At 29.7% G+C, this 20,724-nt stretch overlaps 1 protein-coding gene across 3 annotated transcripts in view; it reads right to left on the bottom strand.

Annotated features, from left to right (window-relative positions):
• LOC107440296 (peroxisomal Multifunctional enzyme type 2) overlaps window positions 1-20,724 on the bottom strand; it is an 80,191-nt gene that overhangs the window by 15,892 nt on the left and 43,575 nt on the right. For all 3 annotated transcript variants that reach the window (XM_071183013.1, XM_071183012.1, XM_071183014.1), the window contains exons 20-23: window positions 19,432-19,562; window positions 19,227-19,328; window positions 18,310-18,454; window positions 1,072-1,202 (exon numbers count right to left, since the gene is read on the bottom strand). In XM_071183013.1, coding sequence (XP_071039114.1) covers window positions 1,072-1,202; window positions 18,310-18,454; window positions 19,227-19,328; window positions 19,432-19,562 — 509 coding nt within the window. The remainder of the gene's footprint in view (window positions 1-1,071; window positions 1,203-18,309; window positions 18,455-19,226; window positions 19,329-19,431; window positions 19,563-20,724) is intronic.

The following is a 20,724-nucleotide window of genomic DNA, read 5'->3' as shown; positions in this document are numbered from 1 at the left end:
TTGGTAAACAGATGATGCAGCATGCTCTACTTTTGGAAAAGCAACAGAGCAACCACCCCTAAAGGTATTATGCACTATGTGCAGTCCACATGAACTTACATTCAAGAGACTCACATTGTGTTCATTCTTCATTTTTTCTATCATTATGCCTAGCACTTTTAGGTTGACATTCGGGCCATCCATAGATAATAGTAAACTTTTAGTATTTATGCACAAGCATTTCTCAGTTATTTTTTCAAATAAAAGTTCAGATGTAACATGTCCTAGAAAGTCTGAAGAATAGTAGCATGTATTTATTTGGTTACCATCCCAAAATCTTACATGACAATCCAGTTTTTGAATTGATTAACATCATTTAGACTTTCATCAAAAAGCAGTACATAATTGGTTTCCTCTTTCACTCTTGACTTAAGTAGAGACAAAAAATATGGTGCAATACCAAAAACTGAGAGGTGGCAGTTTTTCTTTCCACCACAACTGAAATTGCTTGCTATCTGGCTATCAGAAAACATAGCTTTAAAAAGAAAATTTGCATTTTCACAAGATTTGTAGGAATAATGTGAGCTTAAAACCTTTAAAGTTCATAAAATTTCAGCTTTTGTAGTGAGGCTATTCAAATGAATTGCTCGATTCAAATTATAAACCGGCACAGGAACAACACTTAGCAGCCAATCTTTATACAGTTCATTTGCTATCCAGGGACGAAAGGGATGGGAAGACTCCGTTTAAGAAAAGTTTTTTATTTTTGTTAAAAATTTTTCAGGAGATAAAATTTAATTTTCAGGAGTTAAAATGCCAATTTCAGGAGTTATAAGGGCCCTTAGAAAAAAAAAGTTAATTTCAGGAGTTTTTCATGAATTTCAGGAGGAGTATGAACCCTGCATGAAGTTATAACGTTGAAGTATAGAACTTTCTCAAAGAGAACATTTATGTTTATCTTTCTTAATAAATTTAAAAGAGCATTCTTAACAATATGACTAAGTACCTGAAGTAAAAAATCTATTTTTAATTTTTTTTTTAAAGTTCAAAAATGTGAATTGAATGTAGTTCACAAGTATTTGTAATACAGACCCTTTGAGGATCAGTAGATCCATCCATGATTTTTGTGAATAGTTCATCCTCCAAAATGAATGTACAGTCTGGTTTGTCATGTTTAGGTGTTCCTTTATAGACCGCACCAGAGCCATTCTTCAAATCCAAAGCTGCAATAAAACAATGAAAGTAAAGAAATGTTGCTTAATTTGTACAGGGGTAATATGCAGGGTGTCCAAAAAATATGAAAATGGTTAAATATCTTGAGAAATAAACAAGGAATCAAAAACCTAAAAATATAAATTTGACGCATTTTCAAAATAACATTCAATAAGGGAAGCACTTAACAAGGAGAAGGACTTGTGATTTGCTTATTTTTGTTAACAAGGGGTGCCAATCGAATTTTTAAACATTCCCAGAAAAGGTATATTAAAACGAAATTTAAATTTCTTCTTCCCATTAAAGTAACAATTCGGTTTTACAGAAAAAAAAAACGCTTTTGCAAGGATAAATACTCACTGTTATCATCATTGCCAAAGAAAATCATAATCGATCAAAATTTCAAACACTTTCCAACTACAGTACTCAAATCTCCTTAGATGGAGCAGAATTTTTAAACGTTTCCTGGCTGTTACTGAGTACTTTTTTAATTTTATCGCCAAATAAAAATAATTTATCGTCCATCAAAATTTCGACCACTTAAGCCTAAGGAACCCCTAGCAAGGCACAAAAAGCAGACACAAAAATTAACTTTCTCTGAATAAACATGCCTTTTTCTCAATGGATTTGAATTTCTGAACCCCAAAATATAAGGGGTAGCCGTAATCTGGAAAATAATATCCCAATAGTTTGGTCAGGAGAGCGCTCCTAAGTGTAGACCTTTAATGCTAATTTTACTGTGTGTGTATTTTGCTATATCTTGAGAACTTTTTAAGCAAATTGAAACATTTTTGCACAAAATTATAAAATTCGTGAAACTAAAGACAATTCCATGCAAAAGATAACTTTTAGCAAATATTTTTTATTTAATATTCTTTTTTTTAATAATGGTCGAAACAATTTCGAATTGTAAGGTATACAATTTTGTACATCTTACAATTTAAAATGTTTCCGACCATCACTAAATAAAATAGTAAATATTTACTTAAAGTTTTTTTTTTTTTGCATGACAGTATCTTTGGATAAACGAATTTTATAATTGTGTGCAAAAATTTTTCATTTTGCCTAAAAAGTTCTTGAGACATAAAGAAATACGTAAAAATTAAACTTAACATTAAGGGTTCCAAGCTTTGGTGTGCTCTCCTGACCAAATTATTGGAACCATATTTCCCAGATTTTGGCTACCCCCTATACTTAGGGAGTCAGAAAACCTAATCCGTCAAGAAAAAGGCATACTGTGTAGTAAATGGTGACTGATGCACGTTAAATCTGTCGAGTCACAAAGTCCTCCGTGTTCCCAAAACAAATCAATACCTCTGGGGGTACTTAGTCAAGATTTCCCTTGTCTTCTGGATTGGGTTCAAAATTATAAGGCTACGGAGTTGAACATTAGTAGTAGTAAACCCAAAATCGGGTCGGCTGTTTAACGACGGATATAAAAAGAAAAAGGCATATTTATTCAGACAAAGTACGTTTTTGTGTCTGATTTCGTAACTTAAAATATCGTCTACGCTTATTAATTACCATATTTGAGGTCATTCCCTCGAGCCATTAAAATTGAGTCCTAAAACGTGAAGATCTAAGCATTAGATCAAAAGTTATTCAGGGTGGTCTGTCTTTTTTTTTTCTTTCCCCTAAAACCTAAGAAATAAAAAATTAAAAAAAAAAAACAACTAATAATTTTAGTGTTATATATTAGTGGTTCCCAATTATTTTTCGGCAACGGAAACCAAACTGACCTTTTGACGAAACCCCGACTTTATATTTAAAATAATAAATAAATAAAAAGTTATTATCAGCTATGCATTTTTTTTACTTATTTATATTTTTTATTATAAAGCATTTCCTACTAATAAGTCTTAAGATTTCTAAAAACCTCTCGAGGCTCGCACTTAGCGAATGCTTAGTGCGGGCCCTGAATCCACATCCATTGCAGAATTTATTCAATATATTGTTTCTTAGGAAGAAAAAAAAAAAAAGATTTTCGTAAATTTTGCTACTTTTTTTTCATTGGTAATTTATCCAAGTGCCCTTGAAAGGGTTAAAGTATTCACATTTCAACTATAACACTATAATTCTGTACATGATGCAGTTAAAATTGTTTCCTAAATGGCGCTAACTGTCTGTTTCCACTGCTTATAGATGTAAGCCAACAGGTACAACATTAAAAAGAATGAAATAAACAACAGTTTTCAAATGAACTAATAAAGAAATAAAAATATTCGTGTTAAATTAAAAACAAAACATCACTTCGTATCATTTGCGTATAGATAACTTCGATCAGCAAAACCCCCGCCTCCGCAAAAAAAAGTATTTAGAAAGAATACGTTTTAAATTTCCAGTCTGACAAAGATAAAATTTTCTTTTTTATAATCACGTGAAAAGCAGTCTTTAATTCTATTATTTAAACGCAGAAAATTTTTTTAAAACTTAAAACACAAGAATAATCAAAATTATTTTCGTTGGGTCTACAGTCAAACAATTTATTTGAATGAATTTTTACATTATTTTGTATGATTTGTGGTTAACGATGAAAACCACAGCTCTTTAAAAAGTTAAATATTATATTGATCTTCTCATTTCTTCAAATCATTATTATTGAATACCAAAAAGGGCAAATCAAGACCCTTTTACGGCTTTTAAATGAAAGTAAAACAAAATTAGATTGAAATTAATTTATGATTATCCGTAAAACTGTTTCCCGCATAGTTACGTAAAAAAAATTTATTTCTTTATTTATAATTGGGAACTTGCAACTCGAGAATAAGTGAAATGATTATGCCTAACCATATGATTAAAATCAAATTTAATTGGATACGTGGAAGTGACGTCACGAGCGTGTGTCGAACTTGATTGGTTTCTGAATCGACAAATGCCTTGATTCACTTACAATGAAGTCACTTGTTATTATCCAATTGCCAGTTTTTACCACATTTTGTAGATGAAAAAAAAGTAATTATTAAAATAAATATTAAATTAAGAACATGGTTTATCCGGTCAAAATATCGTTCAACAGATTCTAAAAGAGACAAAATATAGTGAGGCATTCTCTTGGTCATTTAAAATTTTATACAAGTTAAATTTTGTTCTAAGGGCAAACTGCGGATAACAGTATCACTTACAGAAAGAAAGACATTTTGCGCTCCTCGCCTTCTGATCCGTCACATCTTTTCTCAAGATTCAAGTAATTAATTCAAGCTTGCGTAGTGTCGCTGCAGGTAATCAAAAAGACTGCAATAACGTTAAGCGACAACATCCGCAACCAAAAACAGTTTAACAATGTAACAAATAAAATATAATTGCTTTTAAAGACTCGACAGAAAAATCTCAATTAATTATCACTTCCTTTAAAGAATCCTATCTTAATATGCAATCTGATAATTAGAAACCTCTTTTTTACTTCCGAAGCATTGTGAAGGAACTCGCTGAAGCGTTACTATCACGCTACACTTATTAAATACGCGATCTGAAACAACTTCCTCACGATATACTTTTAGACGTTAAAAGGGTTTACAGTGTGCAAAAATATAAACGGACCACCCTTAATAACTTTTGTTCTAATGATCGGATCTTCACGTTCTAGGACTCAATCTTAATGGTTCGAGGGGGTGACTTCAAAAATGCTGATCAATAAGCGCTGACGATAATTTTAGTTACGAAATCAAGCGCAAAAACGCACTTTCTCTCAATAAAACATGCCTTTTTTTCGACGGATTTGGATTTCTGACTACCAAAATATAGTGGGTAGCCGCAATTTGGGAAATATGTTCAAGAGAGAGGTCCAAAATTTGGACATCTTAAAGTTAATTTAAATGTTTTGCGTATTTCGTAATATCTCGGGAACTTTTTAAGAAAATCAAAAAATTTTTCACACAATTATAAAATTCATTTGTCCAAAAATAAATCCATGTAGCAAACAAATTTAAAAAAAATATTTTTTATTATTTTATTTAGTAATAATCGAACAAAGTTTGAATTGTAAGGTATACATATTTTTGCATCATTTTAAAGTACGTAATTTTAAACGGCAAGATTCAAAATTCGACCGAAATCGGTTGTAAATTCTGAGAAATCGAATTTTAAATATACGATTTTTTAAAAATTAGATTTCCCAGAAACAATTTGTCCGATTTCGCTCAATTTTTCTATTTTGCCTTGTAAAATTACATTCTTTAAAATGACGTTAAAAATTGTATACCTCAAAATTTGTTCGACTATTATTTAATAAAATAAATGTTTACTAAAATTTATTTTCTGCATGGAATTATCATTGGATACATAAATATCATAATTGTGTGCAAAATTTTTCAAATTCGTTTAAAAAGTTCTCGAGATATAGTGAAATACGCAAAAAACCAAATTAACATTAAGGGGTTCAAACTTTGGATCTCTCTCCTGACCAAACTATTGGGACCATATATTGCGGCTATCCCCTATTTTTTGAGTGGCAGATATCCAAATTCATTGAAAAAATGGTACGTTTATTCAGAAAGTTCGTTTCTGTACCTAAATTCATAATTTAAAATATCGTCTGCAATAATTAATTAGCATATTTGAAGTCACCCTCTCGAACCATTAAGATTGAGTCCTTGAACGTGAAGATCTGATCATTAGATCAAAAATTATTCAAGGTGGTCCGTCTTTTATTTTGCACATTGTACAAATATTGAACACGAGTCCACTCGCATGTGATTCTGTTGGGACTTAAAAAAACGTCTGAATTTCTTGCTCTAAAAGCGGGTCCTTATTTAGATATGCAAATTTATAATTACTCAATTGATAAAGAAAACAAGGATTAAAAACAATAAAAGAGATGTTTGAAAAATCAACTCTTTTAATTATCGACTCACCATAAACAACAAAAAAAAAAAGGTTAATTCACTTTTAAAAAAAAATTCACCTGTAAGAAGAAACAGAGATTGGCAAGATTAGGCTAACCGGAAGTAGTTCCTGACCTCTCGTTTATGGAATTCCGCTATTGATTTTAAACGAGACCTTAGCAAAGTTTCGTGGTTTAAAACAACGTCTTGTTATATATTATGTCAGTCATTATGTATGTATCTATTTAATCCATTCCTAACTATTCTGATATGTGATCATATGATGATCATTCTGTTATAAATAAATATGATTTCTATACTATAGCAGATAGTTAAATCACAGTTTCTTTAACTACTACTAAAATTATTTTTAATTTATTATAATAGTTAAAAAATAAATTAAAAACAAATTAAAAAAATAACTTATAATTAAAATACATAAGAAGATCACAATCTGCGACCAGGGGCATTCTAACTAAAAAAATATATGAAAAACTGCATAACTCGCAAAATATATATATATATACAGTCAACCCCGCTTAAAGGAATACCATCGGTTCCAGCCAAATCTATGCTATTAAGCGGGTTATTCGATTAAAAGGGGAGTGCTATATTCAATCTATAATTCTGAATTTTTGCCAAATTTTATTTTTTAATTGTATTTGATTAAATAAACTCAGTTTTGTGATCAATAAATAATTATAATTAAAACTTTCTGCCTTAGTGTCATTATAAAATGTCATTTAAAGTTACATAAAAATAAATCAATGTTAGCAAAAAGCATCATGTAGGAACGAAAATATTATTTTATCCATTCCGAAAAATTCTATAATTGAAGACTGTTTTTTATACCCGTTTAATTCGTTAATTTATCAAAATTAGATATTCCCTTTTAGTTTCTACAAAAATTTTCATGACTTGTACGTATTCCTTTCAAACACATTCAGATTTTTTTTTTTTNCAATGAAATTCTATAAACCACATTAACTTTTAATATCTTTCTATTTTTAAGTCTACTCTACTTGGTTAAGCAAACTAAAGTTGATAAATTTATTGTGTTATATTAGTTGTTATATGTTCTTGAAAGTTTAAAAAAAAGTTTTTTTCTGTAATGCTTAAGCACATATTTATGTGTCTAACTATTTGAATCTTAAAATTATATTATGCATTTTATGGCTTGTCTTTCTCAGATTAATATTACTGTCATGCTTAGTTGGTAAGTTTAAACATGTGTCCAATGTTCTGTATGACACAAAATTCTATAAAATGCAAAGACACATGTTTTAAATGTGTTTTTAAGATATTGTTTTAATAAACTTTGAAAAAGTTACTATTAATCCTATAAATAATATTTTGGAGTTGTGAACACCTAATTAAAATTATTTGTAGGCTTTAAATGAATGGCAAATATTATTCTGAATTTTTGTTTTATTTTCAATTGCACATTATTTGTGGAAAAAATATATATATATATATATTTTTATTTTATATATAATTGTTCTTTAAATTAAAAAAAAGAAAGAAAAGAATTACAACATTAAGATTTCAAAAGCAGAGATCTTAAGACAACTCTACTGTGTCAAGAGTATGTGTGCCTCTTCAAAATCTTTTGCATTTTAAAATTTTATGAAAGAATTATTGTTGTTATTATTTTTACTAAAACATGTTTACTGTTTAGAACATAGTAAGCAGGTTTATTTAAAAATTAATGTAAGAAGTTCATGCAGAATAAAAAATTATTTGTTTTTTTCAAAGTCCTCCTCTAAAACTTGCAAATTTCTGACATACACAATTGGGATACCTGCAAGTGACGTAGTGTGAGTATCTCGATCCTGATTGGTTGTTGAATTGTGGCATTTTTTTTTACGTTACCAACTGTTCTTTCCATTCTATTTCGAGTAAGCCAAGACCCTAAAGTAGCAATTTTCTTAACTGACAGATTCTATAATCTTTCTCAAATATTTTAATTCTTTCACTGTATATTTCTTACTTAACACAAAGACATTCACGAAGCCATGTAGAACATAAACAAGCTAATTATGTATCGAAGTTGCCAGGTACACAAAACAAATATACACAAAATAGATAAACAAATAATAAATCCAAGTTAAGAAAAGACGTAGAAGAGAAAGAATTATATTTCAGCAATTTCGATGTGCGATACGACGCAATATATTTGGCTCAGGTTTTAGGTTCCCTATAATGCAGCAGTATCGAATGATCAAGAATAAAGTCTATAAATTCATAGCATTCAATAAAAGAAAACATACATTTAAACGATTAGAAGATTTAAAAAAATAATTAAATAAGAAAAAGATTTTTTCAAAGATTAATAAAGAAAATGATAGAAAATTATTTTGATTGTTAAGATGTTGTCACCTATTGTTGAAGTATAGGAAAATACTAGACTTATATTTTATGTTAAATTGAACTTCAAAATCTTACATAACATATACATAATTTTGTAGAATAATTTGTAACATCCAAAAAAGCGTCTTGATATGATTTATTTCTATTAAACAATATACTAATTCTATTAAATAATATTTCTTATTTTAAAACAATATTTTAAAATAAGGAGAACACAATTCCCCCCCCCTTTTTTTATTGTTGTTGTTGAGAAAACGATTATTTTCAGTTTTAAACTTTAGTTGGCATAAGAATAACACTCATCTTTTAAAGGCGACAGATTATCCTAGATTATTAGAGCTTTGTTAGTACGTTTTTCTATTAAAAAACAGTACTTAAATGTTGTAAAAATAAACATGAATTTTGAGAAGAAACGAGTTTATAAATATAACTTTTCAGAATCGTTTTCTAATTTACAATTTCAAACTTTTGCTGCCATAAAATAAGATATGCCTCATTAGGTAGGAAAATATCTTATAGCAATTGATTGTCAAAACGTTCTTAGTAAAAATAATAATTTAATTCATAAAAATAATAATTTAAAATAATTAAAAGAACTATTTTTTTGGGGGAAAACGATTCTATAAATGGAATCGTTCTTATGGAATCGTTTTTCAATTTTAAACTTTTGTAGTCACAAAAATAAGACATTTTTTAACACAAAAAATTTTCCTAGAGCTATAAATTATGGAAAAATCTGAAAGCAGAGTTGAGGTAAGTCTTGATTTCGTTAATTTTAATTAGGAAATTAGACAACAGTAATGTAGAAAGAGAGACAGAAGCTTACGTCTACAAGTAATCCAAAGCTTACCGTAGCTGGACAAACGAACGCCCATACTCGGTAGCGGAACTGGCAACAAGCATCCACAAAAAAATGATTTGAGGAAGTAATAACAAGTGGAAGTAAAATGGCAAGTTTAACAAAATAAAAATAAACGTCAAATCTTGTTAGTTCCCGCTGTCTTTTAAAACGAAAAGTGAAAACGAAAGTTAAGGAGTTAGAAAAATAGGTCAAGCACTATCTCTCTTCTAGATTTGCCAGTGCAACGACCCGAGTCTAAAAAGGAATCAACAATGGATTGAATCCATCGGGTTTTGCTTCCTGCTGAGGAGACTGAAATGTCAGGTCTTCAGTTTCTTTTTTTTTTAAATTCGATTTCCGGAGATGTCAGTGGAAATAGATTTTACAATTAAGAACTTTACGAAACAATTATACTTCCACACCGTGGAATCCATTTTGAAACAAGTTTTTTGCTAGGTGCGGAGCTAATACCTCTCAATGATGGTATTAACGTCAAACAAACAGTGATCGACGTCACACTCTTAAAAATAATTATAAAAATATCTCAATAATTTGTTTGAAAAATCAAATTTTTAGGAACATTTTCCCCTATGTATTTATGCTTAATAGGGAGATTTCGCACTTTCACGCATTTAAGTACTGCGCAGCGCAATAAATAACTATAAAAAACTTGCTTTCCCACACAGTTTGCGCAGAACCTAAGTACAGGAATGGTAAAAAAAATTTTTAAAAATCGCTAACTTAAAAGTGTAGATTTAATTTAATTTCTCAAGATCTATTTCATTCAAATTTTATAATTTGTTATTTAAATTTACATTCTTTAAAATAATTTAAAAACTTTTATACTTTACAATTCAAAATTTTTTCGACTATTGGCGATCGAATTGGGCTACAGGTGGCGTATAGCAGAACTCTCTACTTATGGCAACACTTCGCATGTTTTCACTACTAGCGTGTGGAGAGTCATAGAAGGCAGTACGTTAATTTCTGTCTTTATTTTCAAATATATATATATATAAAAAAACTTTTTAAGTTAGACAACTATACGGAACTGCAAACTATATTGAACATAATTCTAAAAGAAAGCGTCATGGTATTTTTAAAAAATATTTTTGACAATTAAATAAGAACAATATTTAGAAAAGGAAAAAATATCGTAGTATATTTCTACACAACTGAGAAGACAAATCCAAACGATCGTTCTCCCCACCAAACTAAATATACTAATTAAATAGTGCTAACAATTCAGTTACTGAAAGAAAAAAAAAAGAAAAACATTTTTCTATGAATAAACAGCCTTTTTTTTTTCTCTCGGCGAATTTAGATTTTTGTCCATCAAAATATGGTGCGTATCACCACGAATTTTATTAGCTAAGTATGGTCCGTATAGTAGGAAAAGCAGTTGAAAGTTAAGAACCTTTTATGTTAATTTCACTTTTTACGTGTTTTGCCTGCTCTATGGATGGAACTTTTAAAGAGAATCGAACAATTGTGATACGTAATAATAAAAGTATTTTGACAAAGATAATTCCTCCTGAAGAATAATTTTAAATAATTATTTACTATTTCACTTAATAACGTCACAAAAGTTTTGAATTGTATACACATTTTTACATTATTTTGAACTAGATAAAATAAAATTACAAAATCTGGACGAAATCGTTCAAATAGTTCTTAAGTAATATATATATATAATTTTTTTTTTTAAAAAAAAGCCGTATTTTAAAATTTTCATGTCTCAAAAAAATTCTACTCATTTCTTTCAAATTCTGGATTTTATGATTCAAATTATATAGTTTAAAATGAAATAAAAATTCATATACCTTATAATTCAAATTTTTTTCAACCATTATTAAATAAAAACGATCTAAAAAACAATAAAAAATAATAAATAATTTTAAAATTTTTTTTTCTTTACCAGGAATAATATTTATAGAAAAAAAAAAAAAAAAAAAAAAAAAAAAATTTTTTTTNCTAATTTTACGAAATATAATTTTTGAAAGCGAATTTTTTAGACAAATTTTAATTATGTGAAATTGTTTTTTTTTTTTAAAACAAAAATTTTTCGTTTATAAGCTTTTTGAGATATGGTGAAATAGGCAAAATGTAAAATTAATATTAAAAGGGGGCCCAAATATCCAACAGCTATCAGGAAATTATTTCGCATTACCATATTTTAATGGATAATAATTCAAATCAGTCGAAAGAAAGGTATATTTATTAAATGAAAATATATTTACTCTTCATGTTTGCAAACCAAATTAATAATTAACGTCGACTGATTTTGAACCAATAAGATGATGCTATACCGGGGGGGGGGGGATNGGGGGGAATCATTTATCATTAATTCTCTTTCACTTACATAATTGCGTCACTATTTCTTAAAAGGCGAAAATAAAAAACAAAATTCCCTGTATTTTCCCAGTTTCTAAAGAAGGTCCAGGTTTTCCCGATTCTAGCTGCGGAGTGGCAACCCTGACTTAGTATCTGAAAATACGATCATCCGTCTTTGAGGTATCCTGAGTGACATGCGATATATATATTTTTTGTTTATTTCTTTCATGAAACCTTTGACGGTGATCGGAGTCAATTTCAAAAGTTATACTACCTACGTTTTCAGTCTTAGGTTAGGTAAATGTTTTTTATTTCCCTTTTTAGTTAGATTGAAAAATATAGCTCTTCAGGGTGCGCAGTCAAATTTTTTAACAAAAGTTAAGTACCTTTAAAACACTTTTCAAGCACTCAAAAAATATTTCTAAGCACTTCAAAAAAATATCATAATTAGGCAGGGTTGGCAAGCTTTTGACAATTAACGGTTTTATCCGCTATGTCAGGAAAAAANAAAAAAAAAAAAAAAAAAAAAAAAAAAAAAAAAAAAAAAAAACTTTTGGCATAGTTTTTGATAATTATGAAAAATTATGAAATTTTGAATCATGTAAAACGAATGGCGTTTTCCTACGCTACGTACTGACGGTAAGCCGAAATAGATTGGGGTTGAATTAATTGTAAAAACGTTGAATAGAACAATATGAAGCGTCTTTTTGTACAATACGTGGAGAAAATCAACAAGGTAAAGGGAAAATTAAGCACTTTTTAAAAACACCCAATGTAAAAAGCACCTTTAAGGGCTTTTAAAAAACGAAAATTGAAAATAAGCACTTATAAAAACGTTACGCGCCCTGTTCTTACATTTCTTTTTTTTTAGTTTATAAATATCTTTTTAGTTTTAAATCTGTTACCTTAAATCCGAAAGTGGCCAAAATTTCCATTAGCGATGATGTTGGACGCAATTGAAACTTGCATTAGAAACAGGCATAGAACATAGAAATAGTGAGTTAAATAGCCTCTAATTAAAATTTGAGCACTCTAGCTAATCAGCAGAATGTGGTTACAATTGCAATGGACAAAAATAAAAAATAAAAAAAAGACACATTTTGGCTGCAGCCAGAAAACATTTAAAACTTGAATTGTGATCTAGTGCACAGAGTGCTAATTAAAAGAGTACTTTAGTTTCACAATAGTCAAATTTTGATTGTAGATAAATTTGGTACCATGAAATATAAAGAGGTAAAAAAAAACAAAAGAAATTNCGATTCCTAATTTTTTTTAATTATAATTTCTTTGAAAATAGTTTTTTTCCCTTTAGATCTGAAAAAGCGCTATTTAGTTTAGAAGAAATTTGTGTTTTCTTCTTTTTTAGGCATGAAAAGCTAAATACGTTTTAATTTTTAAACTATTTGGATCTCAGAGGAAGCTCATTTCAACTACAAAAACTAAATTAGTTAATATTTCTTAAATTTTTTAGCTCTAAAATAAAATATTATTGTATGAAATTTTGTATGAAATATTTCGCATGGAAAATATAAATTTTTCACTGAAAAATAATTGAAATTTTCATAAAGTTCCAAACACAAATGGGGAATAATATTATAAAATAAAGACTTAGAATCTAAAATAAAACAAAATAAATGAAAAAAAAATAATAAATAAAATATTAAATAATTTTATGAAATAGATCTCAAATGAAAATAGGTAATGAAATAATAGCACAGCTATCATAAAGACTACGAAAAGCTTATAAGCACTCAAAATTCGCCAAATAAAAGGAAAAAAACCTAAATATCTTTCAGCCAAGTCAAAGAAGACTGATATACTCATAGCTCCTTTCCCAACAAAAGGGTCTTTTAAAAGAGGAGTATGATGAAATGACAGGTTAATGGGTGGCCAAGCAAGTTCAGGGGAAGGAAACAGCCGGCACAACTGCTGTGCCGACGCCGTTGGTAGGGCAAATATTTTGAGCGGCACATATGCTGTGCCCGCCGATGGCAAAGGGTTAAGGGCTCGTTTAAATGACAAAGGCAAATCCTCCAAAGAAATTATAAAGGAATACAATCAAACCTTTATTATTACTATTGATAACAGAATGTCTCCTGAAATAGTAAACCGACACTATCTGGCGTATAGGGCTGTCTATGGGTTGAGAAGATTTATTAAATCTAGGTTTCTTTCTAGAAAAACAAAGTTCTCCAAAGAACTCCTGGATCAAGTATTGAGAGAAATTTTCCTTCATGGAGGACTTTTTGATGGAACTTACCCGCATTTGCGTTACATGGAGAGGAAGATCATGAGAACCTCCCACAGTTAGTCTGACGCCAAAGGGACTAAAACCCATGATCTGTCTACCACTGAGGATATTTCGCGTCAGCACTGTGGTCGCTGCAAGCCGCATGCGGATTCGTATCGATCAGACACCAGTGGGATTCAAACCCAGTTCACCTCATTGGAAGGTGAGCGCTCTATCCCCTGAGCCATCACGGCTCTCTTGCAATTAATGAAAAGAATTGAAGATCAAAGATAAATCGAAATCATTATGGAGAAATCTTCAGAGGAAGGCATTGGCCCACATTGTGATGTCTGGCCAACTATGATGATGACTATCAAACCTTTAGACAGAAGGTCAGGAAATATACTGCTGAAGCCTTAAAAGAGCGGTCTCCCAGTTTAATATAAAACAAAGCATTAAAATATCTCTATTGTCTTAACCTCCAAAATGAGAAATTAATCTCGAAACTGCTTTTGTGTAATCAAGAAATCTTCGTAATTTTTATACGAATTGCTTTTTTGAAATATGAGAAATGCATAAAACCTCAAGAAAATTGTATATACTTATAATCCTTCTTGCATTTATATCGGTACATTTTAAGTTATTTGAATGCAATTAACGTAAGAAAACAGGTTAGCATTTAATATTGAAAAAGGAAAAAACTTCTTTAATATGTTTTTTAGCCTACATGCAATAGAGGCATATAATTACTGTTAAACTTTAATAATTCAAGAGTATGTCCATAACTTGAAGTACTAATTTCAATTCTTTGGCATAAAAAACACCAAAAACCAAATATTTTTTCAACATCAGGTTCGGTTAGTCCAATTTTTTGACAATATAAACAAACCTTTTTCTTTCAAACATCTAAATCAATTTTATTCTTAATTCTAATTCTATGAAAAAAAAAGAAAACAATTTTTTGAATGAATATCAACTAAAATTTTCTCTATTGTTAACTCTTTCAGGGTTGTGACCACATATCACACGATTTTCCCTTCACAATCGAAGGTATACAGGGCGCATAGATAAATCTTTCAGCAAAAAATAAGCACCTTTTAAGTACTTTTCGAGCACTATATACATTAACAAAATGTAAAATAATTTTCAAAGACTTTAGATGATTATGATAAAATAACTAGTTTCTGACAGAGAACTCGTTTCTTGATTATATTAGCCGTTATAAAATGAGATTTTTTCGGTTCAATATCAGAGAGGGGAAAATGAAGCCTGAAATGAAGAATATCTTGCAAAATGCAGCAGAGTTGCACATGAAGGTGCAATTATCTCACCGAACCCAGCTCAGTAGACACACATGCCGACTCGCAAGCATTTAATTAAACATGCAAACTGATTGCCGCTTTCATGCGCTATGGACTGACGGTACTTCGAAATGGATGGCGGTTGAATGAATTGTGAAAACGTTGAATAGAACAATGTTGAAAGCACACTATTGAATAATACACGGCTAAAATCGATATGGTAAAGAACAAAAATTTCAATTTCGAAATGAGAAAATTGAGTATTTTTTAAAAACACCCAATGAAAAAAGGATCTTTAATGGCTTTTAAAAAACCAAAATCGAAAATAAGCACCTTTAAGCACTGTTTAAAAAAGCTATGCACTATGATATTGTTCATTATTTAATATTTTAATTCGAGATAGCATAAAATTTTAGTCATAATGACAAATAATTCATAAGACAATTGCTGTTCAGAGAATTTGGTTTATTTCATAAAATAAAAAGTAATCACTTTCTCAGCAGCAAAATTCTTTCATTTCCGTAGAATAGCGATTGATGCTTTGTTAAATGAATAAAACTTCCTACTGTTGATAACTTTTTGATAAACGCTTTCATTTTTTGTTGCTTTCAGTAAATTGTGATATGTTTTCCACGTTATTAATTAAACATTATAAAAGTTATCAATTAAATTACTTCACTCTCTGATCAAGAAGTTTCTTTTATTGTCATCCGTTTTTCGTTGTGAATCTTGATTTGGGCAGGCTAATCAAGTTCTTCAAACTGGATCAACTTCAATCCAGCTCACCCAGACATAATCTATCACATGACCTACTCGAATACAGATTACGCTGTAATCTGAATTTACTCGGGCTAGTGGAAACATGGTTTAATCATATATTGTGATAAATGACAGCCTGTAATTTTTTATTACTATGGAAAATTGAATAAGGGTTTGTATTAGCTATTTTAGTTTGGATGTGATAAATGTACCGGGCATCAAAAAAATGGACCACCCTGAATAACCTTTGATCTTCACCCTCTAGGATTTAATCTTCATGGTTCGACGGGGTGACCTCAAATATGCTAACTAATTAGAGCAGACAATATTTTAAGTTATGAAATCAGACGACTCAAAAAGGTACTTCCTCTGAACAAACATGTCTTTTTTTCAACGAATTTAGATTTCTGATTCTCAAAATATAAGTGGTAGCCGAAATATGGGTCCCATAGTTTGATCAACAGAGCATTCCAAAGTTTGAACCCCTTAATGTTAATGTAACTTTGTGCGTACTTCACCACATTTCAAGAACTTTTTAAGCGAATCAAAAAATAAATTTTAGTGAATATTTATTACTTTTTATCATTTTATTTAATAATAGTTGAAAAATTTTGAATTGTAAGGTATATGATTTCTTACACCCTTTTTAAAGTAAGTAATTTTTCATGGGAAAATACAAAATTTGAGCGAAGTCGATTGAATAGGTCCAGAGAAATTGAATTGTAAATATAAGACTTTTTTAAAATTTGATTTCTCAGGAACCACTCGACCAATTTTGCACAAATTTTGTATTTTGCCAAGCAAAATTATTTACTTTAAAATGATGTAAAAAACCGAACACATTTCTATTCAAAATTTTTTCGACTATTATTAAATAAAATAATAAAAAATAATACATATACACTAAAATTTATTTATTACATCAAATTACCTTTAGACAAGCATATTTTATAATTTCTTGCAATTTTTTTAAAAAGTTCCAGAGATATGGCGAAATATACAAAAGGTGAAATTAACAATAAGGAGTTCAAACTTTGGATCGCTCTCCTGACAAAATGATCGGGACCATAACTCCCAGATTGCAGCCTCCCTTTATATTTTGGGGTCAGAAATCCGAATTCGTTGAAAAAAGATATGCTTATTCAGAGGAAGTATGTTTTTGTGTCTGATTTCGTAACTTAAAATATAGTCTGCTCTAAATAACTAGCATATTTGAGGTCAACCATAAAGATTGAGTCCTAGAACATGAAGATCCGATTAAAAGTTATTCAGGGTGGTCTGTTTTTTATTTCGCACACTGTACACAGTTTTGACTTTGATACCTCTCGACCAGTAGCAATTGTATCAGTCAAACATATTTACTTTTTCAAAGGATTCTATTTTAATACCACTAGAATCCCCGTGGCAGAATCACAGCAACATTGTCGGAGAATGTTACAGAGTTCTTGCAGAAAGAATTTTTTTGGAAAAAAATTTTTCTTTTCTTTTCTACAGAAATTTACTCCTAATATTTGAATCATGCATTTAGATAATCACTTTTTGACACGCTCAATTTACACCGATAGTATCGTAAATCGATGTAATGTTTCAATCGTATTTTCGGCAGTTATTGATATTGATTTTCACGTATATTCGGATATATTTCAAACAATATGGAAAGTTCAAATCGTGCATTCCAGTATTTACTTTTTAAGGCAATAATTCTATCAAATTTCTGTCAGTTTTTGCTATTGATTTTTCTATAGTTTTTATACGATATTATTTATTAAAACAGCCTAATCTTGAAACGAAACACAGATTTGAGGAGTCTGATTCATGTGATTTCGTTGTCGATCTTTTTTCAGCAACTACTACTGATTTCATGATTTTTAATTATTTCTTTATTGTGATGATTATTTACAAAATGCGAAGAAGAAAATAATTTGTTCATCCCCCTCCCAACAAAATTCGATAATATCACGCATAATATTAAAATAAAAAATTATTACATGTTCAATTAAAAACAAATTATATACTTTTTTCTTCGTAGACACAGCACTTTTGTTATTTTAAATTAGTAACATATATGTCTCTTATTATTAAAAGTATCTTGCAAAAACATATTAGTGCTAGAGAGTTTTGTCGCAGATAGCTTGAAAAAAATTCTGCCATAGGGATTATAATATTTTTGAAAGAGGCTTTTCCATAATGAGCATTTCTTGCTTCAATGATATTAAAGAATATTTTAATATCTCACAAAAAAACCTTACGTATTTCATTCAAATTTTGATTTGACAGTTTTTATTAATATACTTTTTTATGTCATCTGGTGATGCTTTCACCTATTATGGTTTTACTGTCCTTCAAAGTAAAAATTCCTTGACATGCCAACTAATTTTTTGATGTGATTAATTATTTCTAAATTAAAAATTTATTATCAAAATTTAATTGTATGATGAGAGTAAATAAACAGATTTTTCTTACTCCAAGTTGAAACATGCTTCCCACTTTTCAATATATTCCACTGATAAACAGTTTTAATGGAGGCAGCCAAATCAGGATTTTTCTTCAGCTTCTCCCCAAGATTCATAAAAATCTTGTCACATTTCATGGCAGGCTCAGCATCCACCTACAAAACATAGAAATATCTGGTAATAAAAAAAGTAAGTGTGCTGACTTTCAACCCTAAGAGAAAGCTATACCGTGAGTGAAACCTTCAATAGCAAATTCTGTTTCACTTCCACTTCATAACCCTGTCATAATTTGTTTGTATATTGATAATTTGAAACAATTTTTTCAATATTTCAAACTTTATGGTTTACTTGAATTCAGTTTTCTCTATAATGTAAAGTATCAGTAGGGCAGATTTGTTGGCAACTCTTTCATCAGTGCAATATTAGGTGGGTCAAAGTTGCTCACACATTAAGGACAGATAGTAGAGAGAATGAAAGAACAACCATGCCTTGTTCGGGATTCGTACTCTGGACCTTTCTGATGTGAGGTCAGCTCCCTGACCACCAGATAATCTGGTCAGCCAAGATTGTTATAAAAAATTTATAAATTTTTTTATTTAATTTAAATCTTTTTTTTATTACCAAATATATTAAGTTACAATTTAAATATTTTTATAGTAAAAAAGCTTATATAAAACATGTTTTTGAAATTTTTAATGCAATTTTTAATGGTTTTTAGAAGTATTTATAATTTATAAGAGTTTCTGGATCCTTGACCTGCTGATGAGTTAACAAATTGGCAAGTAGTGTATCAATTTTTTTATACTTTAAAACTTAAAAAGTTTCAGGATAGGAAATTAGAAAATGTTGAATTGTATTTGGGAACTGATATTACTTCAAAAAATCCCTCACTTGATTTTAAAGTCACATAACATGTAAGCTACTTACTTTTGGTTGAGGAAGAACGTTTTTTCTTGCTTCTAACAATGGTTTCAACTTTTGAGTCAACATAATATTACCCTTTAATTTCAGCTTTCCACCCATAAATGCCTATAAAAAAAAAGATTTTTTTATTTAAAAAAAAAATATTAAATTAGGTAACTGTACTATTTTAAGAGCATGTTGAACACTGAAATTTAAGTTTAAATCTTACTTTTTGTGGATCAAGTTTTCCAGTAACTAAGCCAAACATATCTTCATCATCAATAGTAAGGGTTACACCAGGTTTAAGGCCACTGATAGTTCCTTCAACAATTCTTCCTGATCCAGTTTTCAAATCAACAGCTTAAATAAATGTGAAAATTTAATAGAAAGTAATAAAGTAATCAAATTACATTACAGCTATCATTAAGAAATATAAATATTTAATGATATTAAAATGTCTAATTAACCCTCTGAGTGCTGAAGAATCAATCTTGTCCTTTATCAGTTAACGTCCAGATACATTTCTGGTCTCAAATTAGCAAAAGAAACAATTACATTTGTATGCTACAGTTGTAACTACACAAAATCATATTGGTTTTAAAATCACTGACCGCAGAATTAATGTATCTACTAATATAAGAAACAGTAGTCATAGATCAGTGATTCTCAACAATTGTGCCGCGGCACTTTTGTGTGCTGCCAAATTCTCAAAGTGTGCCGTGAAAGTTTAGAAATGATATAGTAAAAATTATAATGCTTTTTTTTATTATTACGAGTGGAGTTTTATATTTTATAACTGTCGTTGAACAGTCGACCCAATTTTTGGGTTTACGACTACTGATGTTCAACTCCGTAGCCTTGTAATTTTGAACCCAACCCAGAAGAAAAGGGAACTCCTGGATTAAGTATTGGAAGAAATTTTGCTTTCGTGGTAGACTTCTTGACGGAACTAACCCACATTTGCGTTGCATGGAAAGGAAGACCACGAGAACCTCCACTGTTAGCCTGAGGGCAAGGGGACTCCAACCCATGATCCGTCTACTACTGACGATATTTCATGTCTCACGTCAGCACTGTGATCAGTGCAAGCTATATGCGGAATTCGTATTGACCACCCACTGCCGGGATTCGAACCCGGTTCACCTCATTGGAAATCGAACGCTCTGCCCCATGAGTCATCGCGGCTCGCGAGTGAAGTTTCAATTAAAGAAAAGTATATATATATACATACTTTTATAATATTTCCATGCTTAAACAACGTAAACATCTTTGTCGGCGATAGTTCTGTCTCTGATTATCGTAGAATGTTAAAAGAAATAGGAAATTTAATGACTATTAAAATTATTTATAAACAAAAGAAAGCAAGGTAAATATTAACTTAAAAATAGAAATAAAAGCTAACAATTAAAATAAGCTATGCAATTAATAATTATAAGAACAATTCAACAAAGGATAAATAGCAAAATAAAAATCAAGTGTACAATTAATAATTAGCAAAAAACAAGTTAACAAGGAATCACAA

The sequence above is a fragment of the Parasteatoda tepidariorum genome, chromosome 7 (genome assembly GCF_043381705.1).
Source record: "Parasteatoda tepidariorum isolate YZ-2023 chromosome 7, CAS_Ptep_4.0, whole genome shotgun sequence".
NCBI classification, from domain to species: Eukaryota; Metazoa; Arthropoda; class Arachnida; order Araneae; family Theridiidae; genus Parasteatoda; species Parasteatoda tepidariorum.
This window is presented reverse-complemented; position numbering and strand designations above follow the sequence as displayed.